The sequence below is a fragment of the Aquila chrysaetos genome, chromosome 16, assembly GCF_900496995.4.
Source record: "Aquila chrysaetos chrysaetos chromosome 16, bAquChr1.4, whole genome shotgun sequence".
Classification (NCBI taxonomy): Eukaryota; Metazoa; Chordata; class Aves; order Accipitriformes; family Accipitridae; genus Aquila; species Aquila chrysaetos.
In genome coordinates, this window is record NC_044019.1 from 12,814,724 (window position 1) to 12,838,547 (window position 23,824).

The 23,824-nt window shown below is 37.5% G+C and overlaps 1 protein-coding gene across 5 annotated transcripts in view; it reads left to right on the forward strand.

The window, feature by feature from the left end:
* KCNQ1 (potassium voltage-gated channel subfamily Q member 1) overlaps window positions 1-23,824 on the forward strand; it is a 370,157-nt gene that overhangs the window by 117,037 nt on the left and 229,296 nt on the right. For all 5 annotated transcript variants that reach the window (XM_030038703.2, XM_030038702.1, XM_041129087.1 and 2 more), the window contains one exon: window positions 3,270-3,390. In XM_030038703.2, the coding sequence (XP_029894563.1) occupies window positions 3,270-3,390 (121 nt within the window). The remainder of the gene's footprint in view (window positions 1-3,269; window positions 3,391-23,824) is intronic.

Consider the following 23,824-nt stretch of genomic DNA (forward strand, 5'->3'; position numbering starts at 1 on the left):
CCTGCTGTGGCATAGAAAATTATAGAGCTGGTTTTTAAAGAAAGCGTAGGCATGTCAGTAGAATTTTGAGTTTGGAAAGTTGCTCAGGCTGTAAATTGCAAGTGGTTAAATGAAAAAAAGAGGTTTTTTGCAGAACAGACTTATTTTCTAAATACATTAGTTAAAACTCAGATTTTCCTTGAAAAGTGCTTTAAAGTGTTTTAAATTTTTTGTCTGTGCTTGCAACAGAGGAACTGCAAAATATTTTCTGTCTTACTAGCCAAATACCCCACTACCAGAAAAGCATCTGCATACATGTCATACTGTATATATAATTGTTGTGTTGGTTATATAGAAAACCTATCAGTAATTTCTTGTTATTGTGTTTATAATCCTTGATTGAAAGTTCATAGAATCATAGAATGGTTTGGGTTGGAAGGGACCTTTAAAAGTCATTTAGTCCAACCCCCCTGCAATGAGCAAGGACATCTTCAACTTGATCAGGTTGCTCAGAGCCCCGTCCAGCCTGACCTGGAATGTTTCCAGAAATTTCAGAGTTTCTGTTTTAAAGCAGGGGCTCTCGTATTGTGGGGAGTGTATTTTCTGCCATTTCAAAGTAGTACTTGGCTCAGCATTATCAGTTAGATAGTCATTGCTGTTACCATAGTTGCTGCTGCTACCCATCAAAAATAGAGAAAAATAAAGCTTGGGGACCCCTGAATTATAGTAAATATCCCTTGCCACACCTGTTGCCTGTTTCTTTTCACTCATTATTATCCATTGAAAATGAGTTTCTAAAGCTTCCTTTTTTTCCTTTAGCTTACTTATTTAGAAATTTAGTGTCTTTTTTGTAACGTACTTTTTTTTAACACTCCTTTGTGAGAAAGGCTCCTCCAAAGTCAAATGGCTATGAATTTATTTTTATAAATAAAAAAAAGTGCTGAGGCAGCATATGCCTCCCTGGTGCTCTACTTGAGCCTTGTTTCAAGGCACTTTGTGGCAAGGAAGCCACATGGCTCTTAAGGCCATGTTCTTTTCTTGGTCCCTTCTCTCTCTGTGCAAGCAGGTTGCATGGTAGTGTTTTGGAGTGGTTCCTCCTTCATGTTGGAAGCAGCAACATACATTTAAGAATGAGAGCATAAAGAGCAGAGAGCTGCATCGGTCACCAGAACAGACTGATCTTGGTTATGATCTACTTAGAAAATATTAAAATAAAAAGAGGGAGGGAGATACCATGTTTGCCTCATATTAAGCAACTCTTCATCTCTGTGTTCTCAGATAACAGCACTTTCAAAGAGGCTGAGGTACAGTCTTGACTTCTTGTTCCTTTTTCATTGTGCCACTCCTTCTCTCCCTTCCCATGAAACTAAAAACCAGTAACTGTGAATGATCCAAGAATAGCAATTTCTGCAAATACACTTGTTTACTGTGTGTATTGTGTCTCTCATAAGCACAGTTTGGTGAGTGTTCAGCAAACACTCTAAATGGTTTTAGGTTCAGCAGTTTTATCACTTGTCATCAGGAAAACTAAAAAGGCTGTGAGTCCTTCTTTCCTAGAAACTGGGAAAGTTTCATTTGTATCATGTAGAAATGAAAGCAGTGAAAATTAATTTAGTGAAAGCCAAAAGGAATCTATTTTAAAGACATTTTGCTGCATCTCTGAATCTGGAATTATTTTGCTTGTTTTACAGCCACTATCTTGGATGATGGCTACAGCAAAGTGATTAAATAATATGACAATAAAACCAAAAATAGGAAAATAGGAAGCTAACATTAGCTAAAACTTACTGTAGAATTTTCATTTTCATTTTTAAGTGCTGCAAGTGGCTCCTGCTTTTAATAATTTTATCTCCTAGCATTTGTCTGACTTTTTTTTTTTTTTTTTTTACTGATTTCAGAGGTCTTCCTCTCCTATTATAATTTCTGGAGAGCGGTCTTTCCCATTGTAATTTTGAATGGCCATGTGCCTGATGATATAATAACATTTTCTCTTCTGATTATTTGTAAAAGTTCAAATCCATTTCTGCCATATGAAGTGATCTACTTACTTGAGTAAAATTGTTGCATTTTTTAAAAAAATTGTTTCCTGATATCCCCACTTCCATTCTCATTAAATTCAGCTACATTTAAGTTAGCTATTTCTGCTGTATTCCTTTAGCTTTCATGTTGCATTTTGGCAGGGCATTATTTACTGTTATATTATAAAGTATTTTATTTAATACAGTAGGGACTTCATAAATTACAACATTATAATTATTTCATTGAATGATCCAGCCAGTTACACAGATAAAGATTTCTATGGAGGTGTCAGAATCTACCTATGATTTCTACAGAATTTTACTGGTGGTTTTTATTCTCTATAAAATTAATTTACAATCATGTATAAATACAATAGTGGGTTTACCTATATGCAAATTTTGTGGCTTCTCTACCAGATGTTAGGACCATGCTGGAGAAAGCACTTAGGGTTCTTAATGTTAGAGTCTGGCAGAATTTAGGAGCCTGGGTTTAAAAATGAAATGTCTAATACTCTGCCTAATTTCTTGGGTGCATGAAAGTTGGTGTACAAGTAACTTTGCCACTGAAAACTTTCAATATCTGAAGTTTTGTGAAATGGCCTTCTCACTAAGGACTTCATCTTGGATGAACTGAACATCTTGCCACCTGCCTCGTGCCTGGGCTCAAAGATGAGGCATCCTTGTGCCTAGGTGTGAGAGGGATTGGGAACCAGTAGGCTGGCTCAGACAGCGCATGGTAGGAGATGACTGCTCACCGTGAAAATGCCTAGGCTCCTTTGTTGATCTAGGCCTGGTTTCTTGATCTTAGTCACAGTAATTACACCCCAGAAGCTGGTATTATAAACTAAAACATGAAGTAGAGATGATATAAAAAGAAATTGATCTTGTCATTGCATTGCACTCATGCGCTGTTGTTGTAGAGCGGTGGTCCATGGTATGGCTGAGTATTGTACAATAAGTTTTATAATGCATGAAGCTGCCTGTGATATAGATACCCTACATTCTAGTGTATAAGGCATATGAACAAAAAAAAAAAAAGAAAAAAACCCCCTAGCTTTAAGTCTTCAGCAGAAGTTGAAATTCTTGGGGTAGAAGAAGAGTTAAAGTTTTACTTTTCATGAACTCTGTGGTATATGCAATTTTTTAATAGTATCTTCTGTTTTCAATATTCTGTTAAAATGTACAGTATTCAGAGATCCAAATGAGTGGTAGACCTTTCTTGAAAAAGTCGAGTGCTATTGCTTTAACTGTTATCTGCGTGTTTCCTCACAGTGAAAAAAAGCCCAACGTTTTTAGATGTGAACACAGGACCCTTCATCAGGACCAACAGCTTTGCCGATGAGCTTGACCTGGAGGGTGAGACACTGTTGACCCCAATAACTCACATCTCACAGTAAGTCAAGGCTATTGAATTGTGCATTAGTTGACTTAGACAAGAGAAGCCAATTCAGGTGGGAGGAGCTGAAATATGGAGCTGATAGGGCTATCTCCGATATTTGCGTCAAACTCTTTTTACCTTGAAGCTGGTGTATACTGTTCTGAGTGCCAGTAAATCTTCATGTTGACCTAAAGAAAAGTTCACTTGGCTGTGACACAAGGCTTTAGTTTTTAGCTAATGTCTTGGGGCAGCTGGTGGTTGATAGCCTCAAGATTTTCACATGGAGACAATGTGTGGGAGTACTTGCCTGTTGAGAATTATATTACACCCTCCACCATTTTCCAGTGGAATAGCTGTAAAGTGCAAATTTTAAAATATTATTTATATGAAATACCAGCCTTTTCATTTCAGCAGCACCTTCCCTAACAGTCAAATGATGATCTGCATTGGAAGAAAAGATCTGTTTTGATCTTTATTACTGCTTTGTGGTACATAAAAATGATCTGAAATAGGCCTGTATTTTTTATTTTGTTGGGTTTTGTCCTTTTAAAAGAAGATTTTCCACATGTCTTTCATACTAAAATGTTATCTCCAGGTTATCAGATTATTCTAAAAAATTGAGAATTGTAAAAGATTTTTATTCAAATGCCTTTAAAAAAAAAAAAAATCTTCTGTCATTGTTTAATTCAAACTCCTGACAAATGCTCATTATTTACCATAGCAGATGTGTGACAGTATGTCCTCTAGCAGAGGAATGAGACAATTTTTCCCCCTCCTATTCCTAGAAATCTGAGGATTTCTGCAGTGAAACCACAGATGAAAATTCTTGTCATACTTGTATTTCTGAGGTACAAAACATGCAGAAATGCCTGCTGCCAATTTTCAGGCCTTCCTCCTATACACTATAAATAGCAGAGAAGCACAAATGTACTTTTTATAGCCACTTTAGAAGGGTATTTTTTTAAAAAAAGTGGGTTTGGGGGGAGTCTTCCCTGCACCCAAACAAAAGGACTTGCGTTTTCAGCTGAATCACCTAAATGTACATATATTTGTAGGCAGAGGATTTAGGAGACTTGTATTCTGGAAGATTTCTTAGTGGTACAAGCAGGAGGAGGAAGTCATAAATTTCCTCAAGCCTTAGACAAGAACAACGGAGCAGCAAAACCGGATCTAGAAGTTTCCTTTGCATAGCTTTTTTAAAACTTTAATTTACCACAACATTGCAGGCTTTCTTTAAGAGAAAGAAGGTTTGGTGCTAGGAGTTTTCATTATCCTGTTTGGATTTGGGAATGATTTAGTAATTTCTCATTGTGTTTCAAATAATAAGGTGCTCTATCATTTTTAAGTCCAACTTGTGTAGCAGCTGAGATTTTTTTTTTTTTCTGTGAACTACTTGTGGGAGACCTTAGGATGCAGGTAATGTATATCAGCCGAAGAACCTTACTAAATTAACGCCCTAGTCTTTTAGTAACTTATATATTTCTCTTTTATTTCCTTAATTTTTGGTTATAACTTTTTTGAAATCTCCCTAGATTGCTCTAGGTCATGAGTTATGGGATGGTACAAAACATTTCCCCATATATGGTTTGAATGGAGTCTCTGCTAGGGTGGAAGAAAATGGAAGTCATTGTTTCTTTTAAGCCTTTGGGTTTAGATTCAAAACTGGATAAATTGGATTAAATGCAAAAATGGATAAAATATTAATTGAAATGTGTCTCTTTGAAGTATAGGTGCCCAAATGTTGTAGAGCCTGAGAACTGTTCACTTAGAAGTGCGTTTACTTTGTATGCAGGCCTGAAACAATGCCAGATCAGCCTATAGGTATAAGGGTTTGGCAAAAAGTTAGTGAAAACCCTGTGTTTTGTAACGTCAGTTGGAGTATTGGCATTCAGGTAACAGATAGTCTCAAATATTTTTAAATGAAAAATATTCTAATGCTTGTTTTACGTTGGGGTTGTGCATTCTGCTTGCATTTGAGGCGGTTGAAAAGCAAGCTGCTGTGCTGCGTTTCACTTGGTACCCATGTTGTTGCATGCTGAAGACCAGTCAATTTCCATGAATTATTTAGACAAATGCTTATTTTTCATTCTTCATTTCAAAGTCCTAGAGAACAAAAATTTATGAGCTGGTTACGCATGTTAGTAGGACCTGCTGCATGTTAGACCATGTGGGCATGGAATTAAGGATCAAATTTAGAATTGTGCAATAGATATATCTCTGTGTGCAAAGCCACGTACTATTTTTCTGGATAATGAAAGTGGTTAGTTATTTCAGATCTGTGTCTCTGTGTGTTTTTAATCCAGGCTTGAAAGTTATGCTGTGCCTGAAAGAATCTAGGATCAGTTAGCTTGTTCTGATGTCCCCAGTTGTGAAGCATTTTATTTCCTTAAAGCAATCATATATACAGTATGATCGCTCCAGATTTGTTGATAAGGAAATAAGCAACCATATGCAAGTCTAAACCCAAGTACTTAACAAAAAAAAAAGCACCAGCTATGAAAACCAATTAGTATGGAAAAGTCAAATTAAGTGCAAATATCTCTAGTTTCAGGTCTTAAAAGCAATTCATACTTTATCAGAGGAACAGAAGCATGAAGACAGTTTTCAGAAGTGGAAGCATAATATAAAACACTTGATCTAAGGATGCTTGGATTTGGGATTCATAGAACTATTTCCTGGTCAATTATATATTTATTGCAATAGATGAATTTGCTTATCCATAAACCACAGAAAGGTGACTCTAGAATATACATTAATTTTTGAAAGTCATAAATACATGTGTAAATATTACTCAGTTAATTGGAGACATGCAACTAGAAAGTGACTTTTAGTTGACAGTATGAAAAATATTTCCTTTTGACAGGTAGCGTAAATCTGGCTTAAGTGTGGGGTACCTACTGTGTTACTGACAGGCAAACACGTGGCATCGTTGTGGCTTAAAAAAAGAATGAGACTAAGTTTATTTCCTCACTTGCCATTAGGTCATGGAAAGAAAATGCCAACTTTCAGCCCTTATGACAAAGGGCTTTAGGCTTCTAGGCCCAAAGTACCCTTTAAATTGAATTTCAGTGCCTTGCTTGTTCATGTAAAAATTATTCTCTTTTTGTAAATGTAGGTGCATATTCTTACTGAATTTAATAGGACTGCTTTTGTGTCTAATAACAAAAATGCAGGTGTGGGTTTTCTTGCAGGATGTACTTCTGGCTGTATTTTAAATCTGTTTTGAAATAAATATTGTACTAAAGGTAGCCCTATTTCTGTGGAATTAGAAATGGGAAATCTTTCATGTGGAAAGATTACTATACCAGTTAATCATTTGTCACTACCACTTTGAGGAAACAAAAATAATAATAGAAGCACTTTGAGAACTGATGTTCAAACACAGAAGTGATTAAAATGTCATAGAAAAAAACAGATTTGCAGCAGGTGCATGCAGAAATATAAAATAAGATAGCAGCGCATGGAAGAGTGACTGCACTTTCCCTTCTAAGTGCGAAGTCTTACAAGCAAAAGATGCAGATTCAAGCAGAGCAATCTGTAATTAGCTATTATGGATCTCACCTATAAAATGAACTGTAACAGTTTGAAGAATGCAGTACACAGTGTGTTGTTTGAGATAAGGCTTGGCCCTTCAATGGTTTGTTTAATGATTGTTGTGGTCTGTTCTGTTGTGAAAGTGAAATAGGAAACTAGACTGTAGCGATACCTCTGGACTTCTCACTGTTTTCTTTCTCTCTAATCAGTGCGTTCCTGTATTGTCTCCTGTTCCCTGTTTCACTTCACTGGCTCTTTTGTTGTGTTTGCATTTTAAAGCAATGGAAAATCGATGCTACTTGTAGCTGAGCCTCAGCTACCAGGAGGTTCTTTCCCTGTGTTTGTATTGTTTAATTTCAGCACCTTTTTTAACTTTACATTTGGCATTAGCTGAAGTAGCAAAAGAAATTAACCAAGCTCCTAAGCATACAAATGGGAGGGAGAGGGAAAAGTGGGTGGAATTGAGCTGAAAAAGGGAGAGAAGAAAATAATGAAGAACTCTCAGTCTAATATATCTTTATATAAATTTCTCACCTCTTTAAAGAAGTTTAAAAAGAGCTCTGCATTCTCCATGAAGCTTTCAGAAATGCTACTGAATAAAAAATAAGTTAATGTCTGATATTTCTACAGTTCCCCATTCTTTGGGGTTCAGCAGCTCATTAGACAGTGGTTTGTTTAATCAGTCCTGATGTATAAATGTTTGGTATTTCTTTCTGCTTCTTAATAAGAGTAACCTTTTAGCAAAATACTATCTCTAAACGTATTGTAAATTTACTGCAGAAATTGAAACATAAATCAGAGATCATCTCTGGATACTGTATTTAAACTCTTTATATATAAAAAGTAGCTCAATTTTTTCACAAAGTTTAAAGAAACTGGGAAGACCCCTTGAACAACTCATACCTAGTTCTGTCACCTTGAGTATTGTACCAAAGGAGTACTCGCTGTCATAAGATTATATAAACCGATATACTCTCTAACTATGCAAATTGTTGGCAAAATTCTTGATCTTTAAATTGTGAGTATGGTATTACTTCCTATACACCTTTCTAATTTTTTTGGAAAGAATTACTGTGGACCCAGCTGAGTTCAGGGAATGTATTTCTTGCTGAAAGCAGTTGCTAACATTGCACATTTGTGATCCTGCTATTGTCTATATTGTCAAAATAACAATAATTCTTGATGTTTTAATGACTCTTCCCCACATGTTTTATGTACCTCTTTATTGGGGTGATGAAAATACATTTCATTAGTTAAGGATTGGTTTTGTCAGTATACATATAAAATACTTTTTCAATGGAGGCTTTCTTGCAATGGCGTACTGCTGTGATCTTAGATTTAATACAGTAGGCTTACATTAAAATAAAGCAGTAGATTAAAAACAAAAAGCACTTTCTTTCTGTTGTTAAGTATATTTCCATCCTGAAAAAACTGTGTTGTGACATCAGCTTTGTCTCCTCTACTATGTCTGTCAACGTCTCAGGTGTGGTAGAGAGTCTTTTAGGCATTGTATTAGGAGTAAATGAGAGGCTGCAGTGGTGGAGGTGTTTTTAAAAATAAACCCTTCTTTGTTAAACAGCAGGACAGATGGAATAATTAAGCAAACAAATTTAGTGCTTTTTAATAATTTCCTGATTAAGAGGAAATTATAACAGATGGATCATTCTGAATGAGTGAAATGAATGCTTTTGAGCACTTTGAAATATAATTGAAATAAAGTGTGCTGGTAAACACCGAGTGCAGTGTCCATGGTGCTGCAGTTACCACTGGCTTTTCTTGGAAATAATATTCTCTTTCTTTTTTCTTTAAGATTTTTATTAAATGTTCAGTGTTTTAATTACCAGCATATAATCTGTTGGCATAAGATATAACCACATTGCTTAGAACAAACAGTGCTGAACGTGTTTTATAACTGTCTCTTTTCTGTTGGATTATCAGTGAGAGGAATCCCTATTTGCTTTGATTTGCTAGCTCATATTGTATAAGATTCCTGCTTTTATCTTTCTCTTCTATACCAAAATGACCCTCTGAAGTCTGAGCAAATATTTCTTTTTCACTCTTGAGTGGCCAGATGTAGCGGCTGACTTCTGCTGTCGCAAGAATTCTCTCTGAAACACTGCTAACAATATTTAAACCATGATTTGCATGGGGTCCATTTTATCATTAATGACAGGGCATGTTAGAAGAATAGCAGTGACAGCAACTGTATGTAAGAACATGCTTGAGTTAAGACCAGAGCTTAATGTTCAAACATGGTTGGTTACTGTCATGTGCTGTTGTTCCAGTCATTTATTTAACTTGCAACAGGAAAGTCTTCAGTACTTCCTGTACGCTGGGCAGCATCCCTTTTTCATTTGGCATGTTTCAGTATGTTGTCAAACTCCCTTAGGAATGCTGCTTACAATCTCTGCTGATTTAATAGTTTGCTAAAAAGGGGGAGGACTGTTTCTGTGAGTTATTCACTTTGGTATGGAAAAGCGTCATTAGATCCTGTGCTTTCATTATACGTTGACCATAAACTTGTCCATAGAAATCAACCCTAGAACTCTGGACGTATCAGGAATCTGATTTTTCTCATCTATTCAGTTGTTTTGAGCCACTTGAGGATATGAAGTGTCCCTAAAGCTGGTTTAACAAGCAATCAGGAAGGTGTCTTTTTCAGAAGGAAACTCCAGAACAGTGGTAAACAAGACACTGAATGATTTCAGTGTCATCATCCCATTCTGGTTTCTCGTTGGATGTTGCATGGGAGGGGAAAGAGCTGTGTCAACCCAGTCCTGAATATGGCTAATCCCTTAAGTAAGCAATGATCAATGCAGTAGAGACATCAAAAAGGACTCAAACTGCCTCTGATTTAAGTTAAGAAATTAACAGTTTTCTAGGTAGTCCCAGTTTTAGGGGGCTGCAATCTTGTCTGCAGCTCAAGAGCTAGGTGGTTGTAGTAGAGCAGGACATAAGCAAACCTGTCTCAAATGTTGAAAGGCAAATGGGTATTTTATACTTTATAAGAACTCTATTTCTGGCTTATGGATATTGATACCAGCTAGAAGCACTGTCAAAATAGCTGTGGCATTCCCACTGTAGCAATGAGCTAATAGTACCAGTGTTGTGCATTTTCACGTGCAGCTGCCCTGATTCAAAGGCACTGTAGAATCTTCCCTGCACCTGAAGAGTAGTACAGCCACTGCTGTGCTGAGACAAATGTGATACCTTGTTTCCAGGTACTATTGCACCTATCTGTCTGTATATATTTAATCTGTCATCCTACGCCTAGAGTGGAAGCTCTTTGAGTTGGGGACTGTTGTTGTTCTGTGTTTGTATAATATCTAATAGGTGGGATCCCAGCACACGCACTGTTTCTGTGGTTTGCATCCGATGTCTGCTACAGAGTTGGCAAAACTTGGCTGATTGTGTCTTCCATAATACAGGTAGTTATTTATAATCTTTGCTTTTATAAATGGATTATTTGAGGTGTGCTGAAGACTTGGGCTGATCTTCATGGTGTCTTATTTCACCCTCCAGACTGTAGCAACTGAGCTGCTTCCGACCGTGCAATAAGTAATGTGGCTAACATCTGTCCCATGTGGTTACTCATTTCTTTTATCTTTAGGGAGAAGTTCTTGTGTACTGTGGTGGGTGGCTGCTTTTTTCATAGATTAGATAGAGTGTGTAGTTTACATCTATAGATCTGAAGACCAGAAGGGATAATTAGATCATCTCCTTTGATCTTGTAAAAGACAGGCTGTAGCACTCCATTGAGTTGAATGCAGCGTTGCAGTGCTGTGTTGCTAATATTGGCAAAAACACAAGAAAAGAATTGTATTTCACAAGCTTAGAGAGTGAACAGGTGAAAAATTGAGGCAGGAACCTAGAGTTTGCAATTTCATCTCTCCTTTTATTTTATTTTAACTTTCTATGTATTTATGTATTGGAGAGGGAAGTGTTATCATATACTGGTGCTGCTATTGGCAGAAGGTAGTACTGGACAAATATGTTCTGTGTTAGAGGTTACAAGCCTTTATGAAATAATATTCTCATGATCTTTTCTCCCTTACTACAAATTGTCACTGATGCATTCAAGTACAGCGTAAAATTACTATTTGGCTGTTTTATGTTACTGACATAGTATAAAAGTAATGTGTTGACTTTTCCTAGTGTACAAACTGTCTAGGCAGAAGCTAAGATAGCTTAGCTATTTCTTTTGTGTTGTAGATGAACGTTGCATTCCTTGGTCTCCAAGTGCTGGTTTACATCTTGATTGATGTTAAGTAATTAAACCAGACTCCAGCTGCTTAGTGATTCAGAAGTACAGGGCTCCTATGCTGTAAAAACAACAAGCAACTCCCCACTTACTAACTTTTATCATTGTTTGCTTTGGGCACCATGCAGAATAAGAAGTGCAAAAACTTTTTTTTTTTTTTTTTTTTTGGGCGGGGGTGTGATGACAATAAAAATGTCCCTCTTTTATCTAGCATTTTAAAAAGTTAAATTTATGATCATCTTGAGTTAATGCCAGAATTAAAATTCAAAGCATAAATAAACATTTTCTTTCTGTTATGAGGATGGAGGATGGCTTTACTTTTTGTTTCGATGTGGTGGATGTGCCAACGGAAGTTAAAAACTTGAGTAGTTTATAATGGGCACACTTCTTCTGGGAGTTATTTTATCCAATAAATGGGATAGAAATTTTTTTTAATGGTTTATTAATTATATGACAAGTAATAGTTTTCTACTAATGTGGTAACAAAATATTCATTATGAAGTTGTAAAATGTAATAAATACTTTTAAATAGCAGTCAAATTAGCATACTTCAAAATCTGCAGGCAGCATTATGCCCACGGATGCTCATATACTATGCTAAATCAGTGTAGCAAACATACCTGGATTTGGCATCACGGCTCTCCAGCAGGAGTCAATCTGATATCAGTCAAGGTTGTAGGAATGCCTGTCAGGATCAATATGTGCCAACCAAGAGACATAGCTGACCACTGAGATTTATTCTATGTGCAGGTGAATGAGCATTTTTAGCAAAATTATAATTCCAATATTGGTCAAAATGTTAGCATTTTTAAACATATTTTTTCATTAGTGAAATGAAGGCTGTGGATGTGAGTGTAGTTACCGATATCTGTGTCTGTGGCTGACAGAGCTGGAACCCAACACAGCGTAACAAGCAAATAGTTTGTCTAATGTGTTTTTGACCTAATCATCTAATTCCAGGCTCAACTATCAAATCCAGGCATGACACATTATGATATTAAAAACCACTAGCATGTGTGACCCAAGGGACCTTTGTATTTTAATACTTGGATAACATTTAATTTCTAATAAGGTCTTGTGAGAGCGTCTTTTGTAGTAAAGTGCATTCTGTTGGAAAAATGGAAATCAACAGCTGGTTTAAATATTACTGAATAGTGCAACAGGACAGCAATGCTGAAGGAAAATACCATTTTGTAACAGTATTAACACATAGGGAAACAATTCCAAAAGGTGTAAATGGGTTAGTTTACCTTCTGTAATACTGTAATTGTTCAGGAAATTGCATGCTGTACATTCTGTGGGTAAAAGTGATCTGAAAATTGCTCGAACATATTATCAACACAAGTTGATTTTTCCTATTAACTTCATTCCATAGTGTTTCACAAAGATAAATATTGTAGTTGCAGGTGTTTTCACAAGTAAATGCTGCTCCCAGTATGACCAGGACAAAGTTCAGAATTAATGTAGTATTTTCCTCTTGCTGTACTTCTCTGGAAATCCTTTTACAGCATTGACACATTAAAGAGTTTCTTCTGCAGCTGCTGTTTCTGATCACTATTGAGGATTTTTTTTCCAAAGTTAAAAACATGGTCAAGTATGCTTAACACCCTCCTGATGTAGCAAAGCTTACTGCAATGGAAGGTTTTGAAACATTTGCCAAATCCAAGGCAGAGCTGTAAAGTAGGGAGCTCTATGCATCATCTCAGATGCTGGATGCATGAAGTGCAACATGCCTGGCCTTGGGTGCTTGCCCTGGACAGAGAGGCCATGAGAGGTCATGGAGCTGTTGACTGAAATTTACTCTCTTCATGTGACTGCAAGGACTGAAAATAGTTGTGATTTCAGCTCAGTGTCTCAGGGACTTTTTGTCATTCTGACGTGTAGAACTGTATGTTTTGTTTTACTCAGGGTAGGAAGGTAAACTGGGAAAAGCTAAAGCATTTTCATTGTGTTGCAGACAAAATACCTTAAATACTTTACAGTACTTGTCAGTCTGTTAGCAAACTAAAGCTAAGCACCTGACCTCTTGCTCATGGTTGTGTTTTGGTCTGTATTTTTCTCAGGTTCCTGTTTCACACCCATTTCTGTGGTTACTGAGTGCCTCTTGGGATAAAAATAAATACAGAAGCTAGTCATCGCTGGGTCCGGTTAATCCTCTACATCTGTCTTTCCCAAGGAAAACTGATGTGCTTGTGTTCGTTTTTTTCCCTTTTTATCCAAGCATAAAATGCATAAATATAATGTCAAAAGGGAAATGGATCAGAAAGTGCTAACTGTTGTTGCTGTTGGTGTGTCTTCATGTCCTTTTGGTCAGGGGCCTCCCCCACAGCCAAGTCCCATCTCTTGTGCAGCCAAGTGTCGTTGGTACAGAAGTGTCACTCTTCCTGAAAAGGAGAGGTATTGGGAGTGGTGGGGATCCCAGGGACTTGATCTTTTAGGAATTTAGGGCCCATATGAATTAGAGCCTTGAAAATAAAGGCAGGGGATGTTCCGTGTGACACAATGTCCTGCAGAGAGATGACAAAGTGAGCAGAGCACAGTAGAAACATAACACTCATTATGTGATTCGTGGTTTGCAAGAGGCTGTTGTGCTGCGTTTTGTAGGTGCAGTGGTTTTTTGAGGGATGGCACTTTCAGGCAGGCTAGATCCATAATACAAACTGTGTATGAATGGCAATTACCAGGGGATGCCAAAAATGTTTTGCGGTAGCTACAAAAATTTAGTTTACATGCAGGAATATGAAGGGCAGTGAACAGAGTGCTGTATCTGGTGAGATCTTGCATTTGGAAATTACTTGTTTGTCTACATCTCACATTAAGTTCACTGCAATGAAACCTTTAACATACAGGCAGTGGAACTTATTTGAATTATCCCATGGTTTTCTCCCCCGCCCCGCCCCGTAGTGCAGCTATTCTTCTGGAAAGCAGTTGAAGCTTTGTAGCGGCTTTTTTTTTTTTTTTTTTTTTTTTTAAAATCAATACCTATTTAGACACTGGCTAGAATTTGAGAGCAGATCATAGACACTAAAGTCATGCCAATGCTGCTGAAAATTTGACCCTCATACGTATGGGATCCAATTTTTTTTTTTTTTAATAAAGGCAAAAAATTGTGAACAAACAGTTTTTTTTTTAAAAGGATATTATTTTATTATAGAAATAAGTCTAGTATTTAAAAATTATTTCCTCATTTTTATGAAAGAAGCCCAAAATATCGCAACATTCCTTAATATTGTGAAAAGAAAAGTACTAATTGCGTTCCAGGGCAACCAGTCGATATGTTTGCCGTACAGGCTTTCTCCATGCAAGTTAGCCTCCGTTCGATGACTGCTGCGCCCTACCTTGCTTGTTTAAAAAACATTCTGCAGTAAGAGTGGGATCCAGAAGTGCTTGAACTGAGCATAACTCTCCTCAAGTTGTAGGTTTGATATGGTGGACTTCACAGGTGTTAGGCGGTGGTGAATGGTTTGAAAATCCTCACAATCCATTATTTTAAAGTTGATTTTAACACAAAACGGAAGCTTGTCTTGAGCTGTCCCACAGATGGTGGGACATGCAGGACAGCGCCAGAGCGGTGCGGGATGTCAGTTTTCCTTTTGTCAGTGATGTGAGCTGGCAGCAGTGCTTAGCTGACCACAGTTGGGGTTGAAAAACTGAAGAAACAAGCATTGTATGAAGCATTTGTTATTCACCTAGCTCTGCAAGTCAAGTGTCAAATTCCCTTCGTTATTGTATGTGAAGCGTTCAAGACCTTCGTGCTGGGAGCATAAGGAGGTTGCAGAAGTGAAATGCATCGTTTTCTTCTCACGTCCTACCTAAAGTCTAGGATGCTGAGCTGCCACATGGGTGTGCTTTCATTGTATTGGTTTCCAGAATCCCCACTCTGGATTTAGAGTCCTGCTGTGTTGGCAGTATGCATACAAACAACCAAAATGAGTCCTGTCTGGAGATGTTATGCTGTACCTGTTCCTCCTGAAAAGGGACTGAGACAGAAAGCTCTGTTTGAAAGCACTACTCTATCTTAGCACAGTATTGAGGAAAATATGGCAAACTGGGATTAGCAGACTGTATCGTGGGCTGTTGTTCTCCTGTACTCATCTGTTTTTAGAAAAAAATCACACTCTGATGTTGAGAAATTCTGGTTCAGCAGCACAAACATCGATTTCTCCTCTTTCTTCTCTTTCCATCCTATACTCTTCGCTATTTTTCAAACTGTGCAACATTTAATGGTTCTTGTTATTACCTATTCCATAGAATAAGTGATGCAGGGGAAATAGGAGGTCAGGTGCATAATTAAACATGTTATAAAACTTCATTCATGTTCTAGCTGGGATAAATACACTAAAAAGTTGAAATGCCAGTCATTCTTCTTTTTGTTGTTTAATTACTTAGTACCTCAAAATGTTTAGGCTTTGTCAGAAATGTCTTTATTTAGAAGGAAAGGTAAAGATTTGCATATGTGCTTTGTCCTAGGGGATTTGCACTGTGCTTGCTGGTGTATATGGAGCCTATGCTGAGAACCGTGTACGTGGAAAGTACTATACAGGAAATAGCTGTGTTTGAGTCCTAAAATGGCTGCTGGGATAATAAATAATGGAGGGATGCAACCACAGTGTACTTGTTCTTTAGTGAATTTAGTAAGTGTTCTCAGTCCATCTGCTTTTTATTTTAGAAACCTAATCCAGTCCTGTCTATGTAAAATTTTCAGATACTAATTTGGAATGCATTCTTATCCACACTCTTTTTTACACTCTAGAATCTTGATCTTTTATATTTTGGTTTTTTTTGAAAAAATGCTATTTGTAGTTTTTGGGTTTTGTTTGGGTTTTTTTTTTTTAGGCCACCCATATGGGGGCACCTGCCAGGTCGTCAGGGGTACTTCCTTTACTCTGCAGGACTCTGAGGTTTTCTCTAAGTGTGTGTGCTGTGTCTCATCCATTCATCATTATTACATCTTAATGTCGGTCTCAGGTTTGCTAAATTATGTTAAATCACTTCCACATTGAAACACATGAATAATTTTAAATCCCTGTGTGCTGCAAACAGCAGGATCAGATTATTAGAACTCTTAATTGTTTCTGTCTTTTTGTCCAAAGGCTTTTGGTCTTTTACTGTAAATTATGAACTGGCAAATAATGTATACTATGGGCCTTGCAGCATTACCACCAATGACATATTTGAGACACGGTACATCTAGGAGCTCTCTTTTTCTGAGGAAAGTGCAGTTTAAAGGTGTGAACTTCTTAAAAAGCAGTTCAATATAAATCATACCTAATGGAGCTGTAGTCATTAAAGTTCGCAGATTCCCTGAGAAGAATGAATTATTAGAAATATTTGGATGGCAGGAGTCTGTCATTTGTTAATGATTTTTTTTTAATGTATGTAAGGTGTCCCTGTGTCAGAAAGAGCTGAAAGAGAAGAAAAGAAAAAAAAGAGAGAAAGGGAGCAAAGGATAAAAGCAAGCCAGGTGTCTGAAATCTGGGAATATTCACATCTGAACTGCAAGCTTTTGAGTTCAGTTCCTCTCTGGCTAAGCAGGGCATTTGTGTAGAATGCAGAACATATAAAACATGCAGTAGAGAAATGAGATTGATAGCTATATGGAGTTACACGTGATGGAGAAAACATTCAAAGTGCATGTGGCAGTAGTGACAGATCTAGCACAGAGACCGAAAAAAGAGAAAGATAGGGTTTTGATAGTAGGAAAGCAAAATGCATTGGAAAGCTGTACCTTAATTACTGGCTTACCTATGTTTCTATCCAAAAGCTTTCAGTTTCCTGATACAGAACTGTGAGATCTGCCGTGAACAATATTGATCTTTTAGAATACGCTGCTTGTTTCCATCAGTTCAATTAAATTCTCATCTGCTTAGTTTCAATTCTTCAAAGTGTTACCCTTTTCCAAGGTTCAGTGGAACACCTTGGCCCACCATTTCTCCCCGCACCAGTGCTTCATCCTGCCTCCAGACTTGTATGTAGACAAGACATTGGAGTTCTGCAGATAGGAAATTTGTTCTTCCCTGTTCATCTTGCTTACCGTGTCTCCTAACTAGTGTGTGTGCTCACACAGGGCATGTGCCAGTAGGACAGAGAGATGGCTGCTTCCTTAGAAGCAAGGAGGGGAGTCCCTGATGGCTCCACAAACTTTACAGAGCACCAAGGGCAAACTGAAGGGGAGACCCATGAGCTGATGTCAGTGCTGAAGGCCAAAGGGCAAGCAGCCTGGTAGTTTGGATAACAATTCATATAACAGTGCTTTTTGGTTTAGCTTTGCCAAAGACTGATAGATGGGTGAAATGGGCAAAAATGAGGCATTTTCTGTGGCTGTATTGTGGCCTGGGTTTTTGAGGAGGAAAAGTTCTACTTAAGTCTTCTGACTCACTTTTTGTGCTGCTTTTCAAAGATTGTCTTCCTCGGCCAGAGGGCCTCTCTTCTTTCTTTCTGTCTTTCTGTCTGTCTGTCTTTACATTTCCTTTACCCTAGTCATAAAGAAAGGCACCCAGTTCTTCCCTTGGTTCTTGATGGCAAACATCTAATCTAGCTCTGCCTGCCTGCTATCTGCCAGTATCATCAACAGGCTCTCACTGACATTCACCCTCTTGGTTAGAAAACAAACAAACAAACAAACAAACAAACAAAAAAAAAAAACCCAAAACCCCCCACCACAAAAAGGCAAAAAATCATAAAAATCTGTCCATGTTTCCTTGATGGCAGCGCTCTTCTATCTGGCCTGAGTCCACAACCTTGCTTAGCACTTCGCAGGTGCCACACAGGTTACTGACGCCTGCATAAACCCAACATACCTATCTGGCCCCTTATGCTAAAGGGCAGATCATAATATTTCTTAACACATTTGAAATTTCTAAGTTTCCAAACACATGTTTATTGTGTTAATATATGTAAGTTATGCACGGGACCAAATTCTCATTAGAAAAGATATTACAGCCTTTATGAATCCCTCAGAACTTGCAAACTGAGTGTGTTCAGCAAAGGTGTTGTTTTGTTTGAGGAAATAATTTTAAATGTAAGCATATATCCTGTGTATGTCTGTGTGCCCACTTGGACCTCTGATGTCCTTTGTGAATTTTCCCCTTGTAGTATATAGTATGTTACACATGCTAAAGTAGGCTTCTGTATTCAGAGCTACTAGTGAATTACACTGTATGTCTAACTTGTTGAATTTAGCTAACAATCTTGCTATATGATTTCATAAATTAATTTTATAACTGACCTATAAGAAAAAAATGGATTATGTAAAGAAAACAGCCTTTGAGAGGGAAACAGCTTTTTCCTTTTTTTTTGTGGTTAATAAACCTGTCAGTGATTTAGGATTGTATCACTTCAGAAATATGTGTTGCTATTTTCCAAATTGCTTTCTATCATCCATACCTTACATTTTGTTTTGTCATAGTTTCAAGAACTGTAGAGCTCTAGGTTCATACTCAAGAAACTAGGTTTGTTTTTTAGGGTTTTTTTTCATGTTAAGAAAAGAGAAGTAAGTGAGAGATGTGAGAAATCCCCCTGCTAAAGGAAGGTGATCTAGTTTGACACAAGGGGGCAGTCATGTTATATACGAAATTATGCCTACTTTTGACTTTCTCAGCCATGGGTTAATAGTCAACTGGATGACAAAATTAGCATTGTAGGGTGGCATAAGTGCAGTCTTAACATTTCAGCAGGATTCACTGATGCTCCCAGTAGAATGGTTGCCAGAATTTTAGGAAAGATCTATTTGTAATCTTTTTTTGAAGGGAAAAAAAAAAGTCTGTATGTATATGCTGAACTGTTCTGTTCTTAAAGGTTAAAAAAATATATATGTATGTATATGATAATGTAAGCGTTAGACAAGATGACTGCAGTACGTTCCACACTCCTCACCTACAGGCATCTCACTCAAGTGTTAATATTGCCTCAGGGCTGGGGAATAAGAGAAAATCTAAACATAATAGAGCTTTTAAAAACTCTGGATACAAAAGATTTTAGTTGGAAAGTGGACTTATTTAAAGATTGTTGATTCTCTGAGAGGGATTGAGTAGGAGATCTCTCCAAATTTGTTTTGGACGGGAGATAGGATAGCGCTCGAGAAGCCTCATTTCCCTCTTTCGCATCCCTGCTCACTGCATTCCTGGAAAGGCCAGCTGGGTGATGTTCAATACAATTAGTGAAGACTCAGTACAATTACTGTGTTCAGTGCTTGTAGGGAAGCATTAAAACTTCAAGTTGGCAGATAGTGATAGTGTTTTACCTGGGTCATGGTCCCCTTCTGTTTTTTGTTTGAAAGATCCAACTACTCTCAACATGAAAGTGAATCTGCTTGATTTGCCTTGTAGGTGAGGTTACATGAGCACAGAGTTCCAGAACTATAGTTTTAAAGTAAAGTGATTTTAATCCTAATCTGTCATGATACATCACGAACAAGTCTTGCAGCGTAGGTCTCAAACATAGCCTTGCATACAGGTTTCAAACATAGGTCCACGGTGAGAATAGGTCTCAGAGGAGAATGCAGGGAGGAAAATTAGTTAGCAGCTTAGCATGTTATCTAAGTTTGGAACCTGTTTCCTATTAAGAGAGATCACATATTTCAAAGCTGATAGACCTGATCATTAGTTGCTTTAGTATTCTGCTGCTGAACAAGGCTACCTATAGTATTCTGTCACTTTAGCATGTCAGAAATCTCCTTGGTTTCTGGAAATTATTGATAGAAGGAGGAAAAACCCTTGAAAGATGAGACAAAATGCTATAAATAGTTCTGGAATCACTGAGCCTTCAACTGGACATAAACAGGGTGTAAGTGACTCAGATGGGTGATAATCCTGAAGTTTTTGTTGCCATCTCCTAGTGTGTTTTGCTTGAGGTCATTCTTGTAGAATGTGGACTTTTACTTGGAAAACCATGGTATTTGGGAAGTTGCATTTTTTAAATGTATTTTTAATCACGGCTGACAGCTTTTTGTTATATGTATTTTTGGGGGCTGAGTATTAATTTCATCATGTATGGCATACTTTGCTGTCACGAACAAAAAAAAATGATTCAGATGATTTCTCCTTCATGAGTTCCCTTATTTTAACCTCCTTAGCCAGGTAAGGTTAACAAGAAAAAAATACACAGAACATACATGCACTGCTGCATAAATCATCATTTTTGTTGCGGGGACGCAAGACCAATGTGATCCTGTTGTCTGCATGTCACCAGTCCACAGATAGCTTTTGAACATGTTGTCTGGTCTTACCTTAATTTCATAGGAGTTGAGTCTAAATGATACTCAGTTTCATTACATAAGCAGTTGTGTAGGAGAGGAGGAAGAGTGAAAGCTCACAGGTGGTTCCTCCACTGAAGTGAAAGGTTTTAGTCTGCATTCAGTATTAGTGTTAGACGAGGCACAATCCACACAGGGAGGCACTTGGGAAACCAAGTCTTGTAAATTCTCTGGTGCATACAACTATTTCTTCTATTAGAGAGAGGATGAGATGATATCTAAGCTTGAAAGTTGGGAAATGCCTACAATTTAACGAAGTGAAGCCCTACAGTAAGTATACATGTGTATGCCACAGGAGCAATGAAATAGGGGAGATGGCAATGATAGGCTGTTTTCTCAACTATGTTTACACTTCTTGTAGTAAGCCAGTATCTTTACAGCTGTTAAATGGTTGACACGTGGGGACACCCTGTCCCCTCCATAATGTTTTCTGTTCTTCTTGACAAGTAGGTTCAGACTGATTTCATACAACACTTCAATGGATGTTTTGATTCAGGGAATGAATATTTCACTCTCACTCAAAGCCTAACTAGTGAGATGACACTAACCTTGAACTAGGTATTTTTACTTCCAGCATCTATCTGCTCCCAGTGTGCAATTGTCTATATTCTACTCCAGGTTATAGAGGGAAAAGTAGATATAACAGTTCTGTTTGGGACAGATGGGGAGAAAGATACTGCAGCAGTTCTTTGACAACATAAGACTTACAAGTATCAGTCAAAAGTCATTAATTTTTCTGACAGCAGCATGTTTTACTTATCTCCATGAAAGGACAAAACAAGTGAGCTGTACATGTCAAAAATATCCATGTTCTCTGATAGGGCTTGAAGAATTTTCTTTTTCTTGAAATTACATCTCATAAGGATTGTGTAGGAATCCATCATTGACTTTTCTCCAATACTTGTACCTCTAAGCTGTTGCATCTTAACCCCGTTTTTGATGTATTCATGAGAGGGAAAGTGCTGCTGCATTATGGGCAGGGAAGTAAGCTTACAGAGTGTGCTAATTAGTCTTGGTTAATTAAAAGTAGGTGAATATGTTTTTATGGGCCTTCCTATAAGATTGTTACACTACAGTTTTTTATCAAATGGAAGTAAAGGTTTGTTCATCAGCTTGTCATGGGAATTGGCAAATCCATGGATAAATCGGTGGCTGGATTCCTTTGTCCTTTTGTCCCTTCTTTTCACTGGAAAGACAAAGTATATAATTTCATAATGGGTCTTGTTGATTCAAATGATTTAAAAAAATAACTTTTTCTCTTGTAAATCGTTGCCATCTGTTAAAAAAGTTGTCAATATCTGAAGGATGAAATTCAAAGTGGTAGCATGTATATTTTCAGAAGTTCAGTTTTAACTTTGGGCAGAGGCTCATTTATAATCCCCATTGGACAATGTATTTGTTCTCTTCGACAGTTGAATAAGGGGAAAAGACATGTTGAAAAATGTGTTCCTGTCCTCTTTTTCTGTGTGCTTTTCTCTACATCTGTGCTTAGCAGAATCCCTCAGGGTATCCTGGATTGTATTTACCAGGAAGAAAGAATACCTGACTAGACTAGCATTACTCCTCATGATTATGGTGTCATCAATTAACTTATATGACTCAAAAGTGAAGCTTGCCAGTCATTTTAAAGCTTTGGATAATGAAACGCAGGAAGTTTGTTCCTACGGCAAATTTCTTCAACCTTTGTTTAAAATAGTATAAAATAACTTCCTTTAATTGTGGAAATATACTGTTGGCAAAAGGCAAGGGCAAACTATAACTCTTTAAACATTAGAAAACATGAGTCCGTCATATCTGACAGGTTAGAACTGGTTTCTCCGCATATCCAATAGTAGACAAATAGCAACAGTGTAGTAATTAAAGCTTAATCCGTGTAGTCATAAGCTATTATAAGTAATTGCAACTATTGCAGCTTATGAGTTTTGCTTTTCTTATCTTTCAGAGTGGTTTTTTTTTTTTGTTGGTTTTTTTTTTCTCCTCCTTAAAGAAGGGGAAATGCCTCAGTGCTTTTGAAGGGCTGGTAGGACAGCTTGACAGTTATGTAAGCAGCTGTCTGCAGAAATTCATTAAATGTCTGATTGTGCATAGCCGTGTCTGACCCTTGGTGCTCATGCTGAGCTTTCCCCCCGCCAGCTACCTTCTCGTCTCTGGCTGATATTGTGGATATTCATTTACAGGGATGCAGACTTCACTGGTCCTCCTCACAGTAAAGTATGCTGTGATCCCGTTAACTTTATAGGCAGGGGTTCACATTTTTATGTGAAATGCAAAAGGAATTTGGTCTCTGAATGGTGTGGCTTCACAGAAGAATGAATGTGGTCCCGTACACATACTTGCTTCTTGCTACTTTTCTGTTTAATTGTTTGAGGCTCTTCCACTTCCTTAGGTGATCTTCCAAGAGATCCAAAAAGTGGGGGCTTTTTAACGTCCAACTGTACCTGATTCTATTTTTGAAAGTACCGGTGTTTACTGGCCTACTACGCACCCCACCATGTCAATGAGGGAATCATAAGCATTCCCAACGTTAAAGGAAAACAGTTTTTTAGTATTTCAAGGGGTGCTCAACAACTCGTATATTTGGAATTTGTGATCTTACATCTTGTGCTTATTCTGTCCTGTGTTATATCGCTTTATCTATCTCCTGTATTCAGATTTTTAATTTTTCATCATCATAGTTCCATTTAGTTTTCTTCTTTAATGGAATTTCATCAAGATTTCTAAAACGGATCTCACAGCTCATGTATTTCTTAGCTCTACCTACATGATGATGCCATTTATAGCCAAAAGAGTCTTAAGATCAATGTGGGATTCCTTCAGGCTTCTGTTAAGATTGTGAACAGTTTGGTTTTGTGGGGTTTTTTTCCCCACTTGTTGAACCTGAGAGGTGGCAGGACTAAATCATGCCAAGACTGAAGCCACCAGACTTATCAGGGTTAGCTAATAACCAGAAGATATGCTAGAGCTGGAAGTTTTAGGAAACATTTTCTTAGACAAGGTATGGTAGAAATAAAAGTGTTGGTCTAAGCTTGCAGAAAGCTGTCAGGCTATGCTTTCTGCTTCTTGTTCCTAGTAGCTGCACTGATAGTTTTGTTTAATGCCACAACTAAATATTGTAGCCTGCATTTTATTGGACAGTAATTCTGGTATTGACCATCCCATGCTTCCCACAAAATGCCAAACACACTGAGCTGAGTTGGTAATTAAGCCAAAGGAAGAGTACATAACTTTTGGGAGTAGCCGTCTTGTGAACATGTAGACCCTGATTTAGGTAATTGGTTAAGCATGCACTTTGAGTACTTTCTGAGTCTTAATAGCTTCAATGGAGGTAACGTTTTGTTTAATGTACAGCATGTGCCTGCATGTGTTGCTGAATCAGATCCAGCTGAATCCCTGTAAAAGAT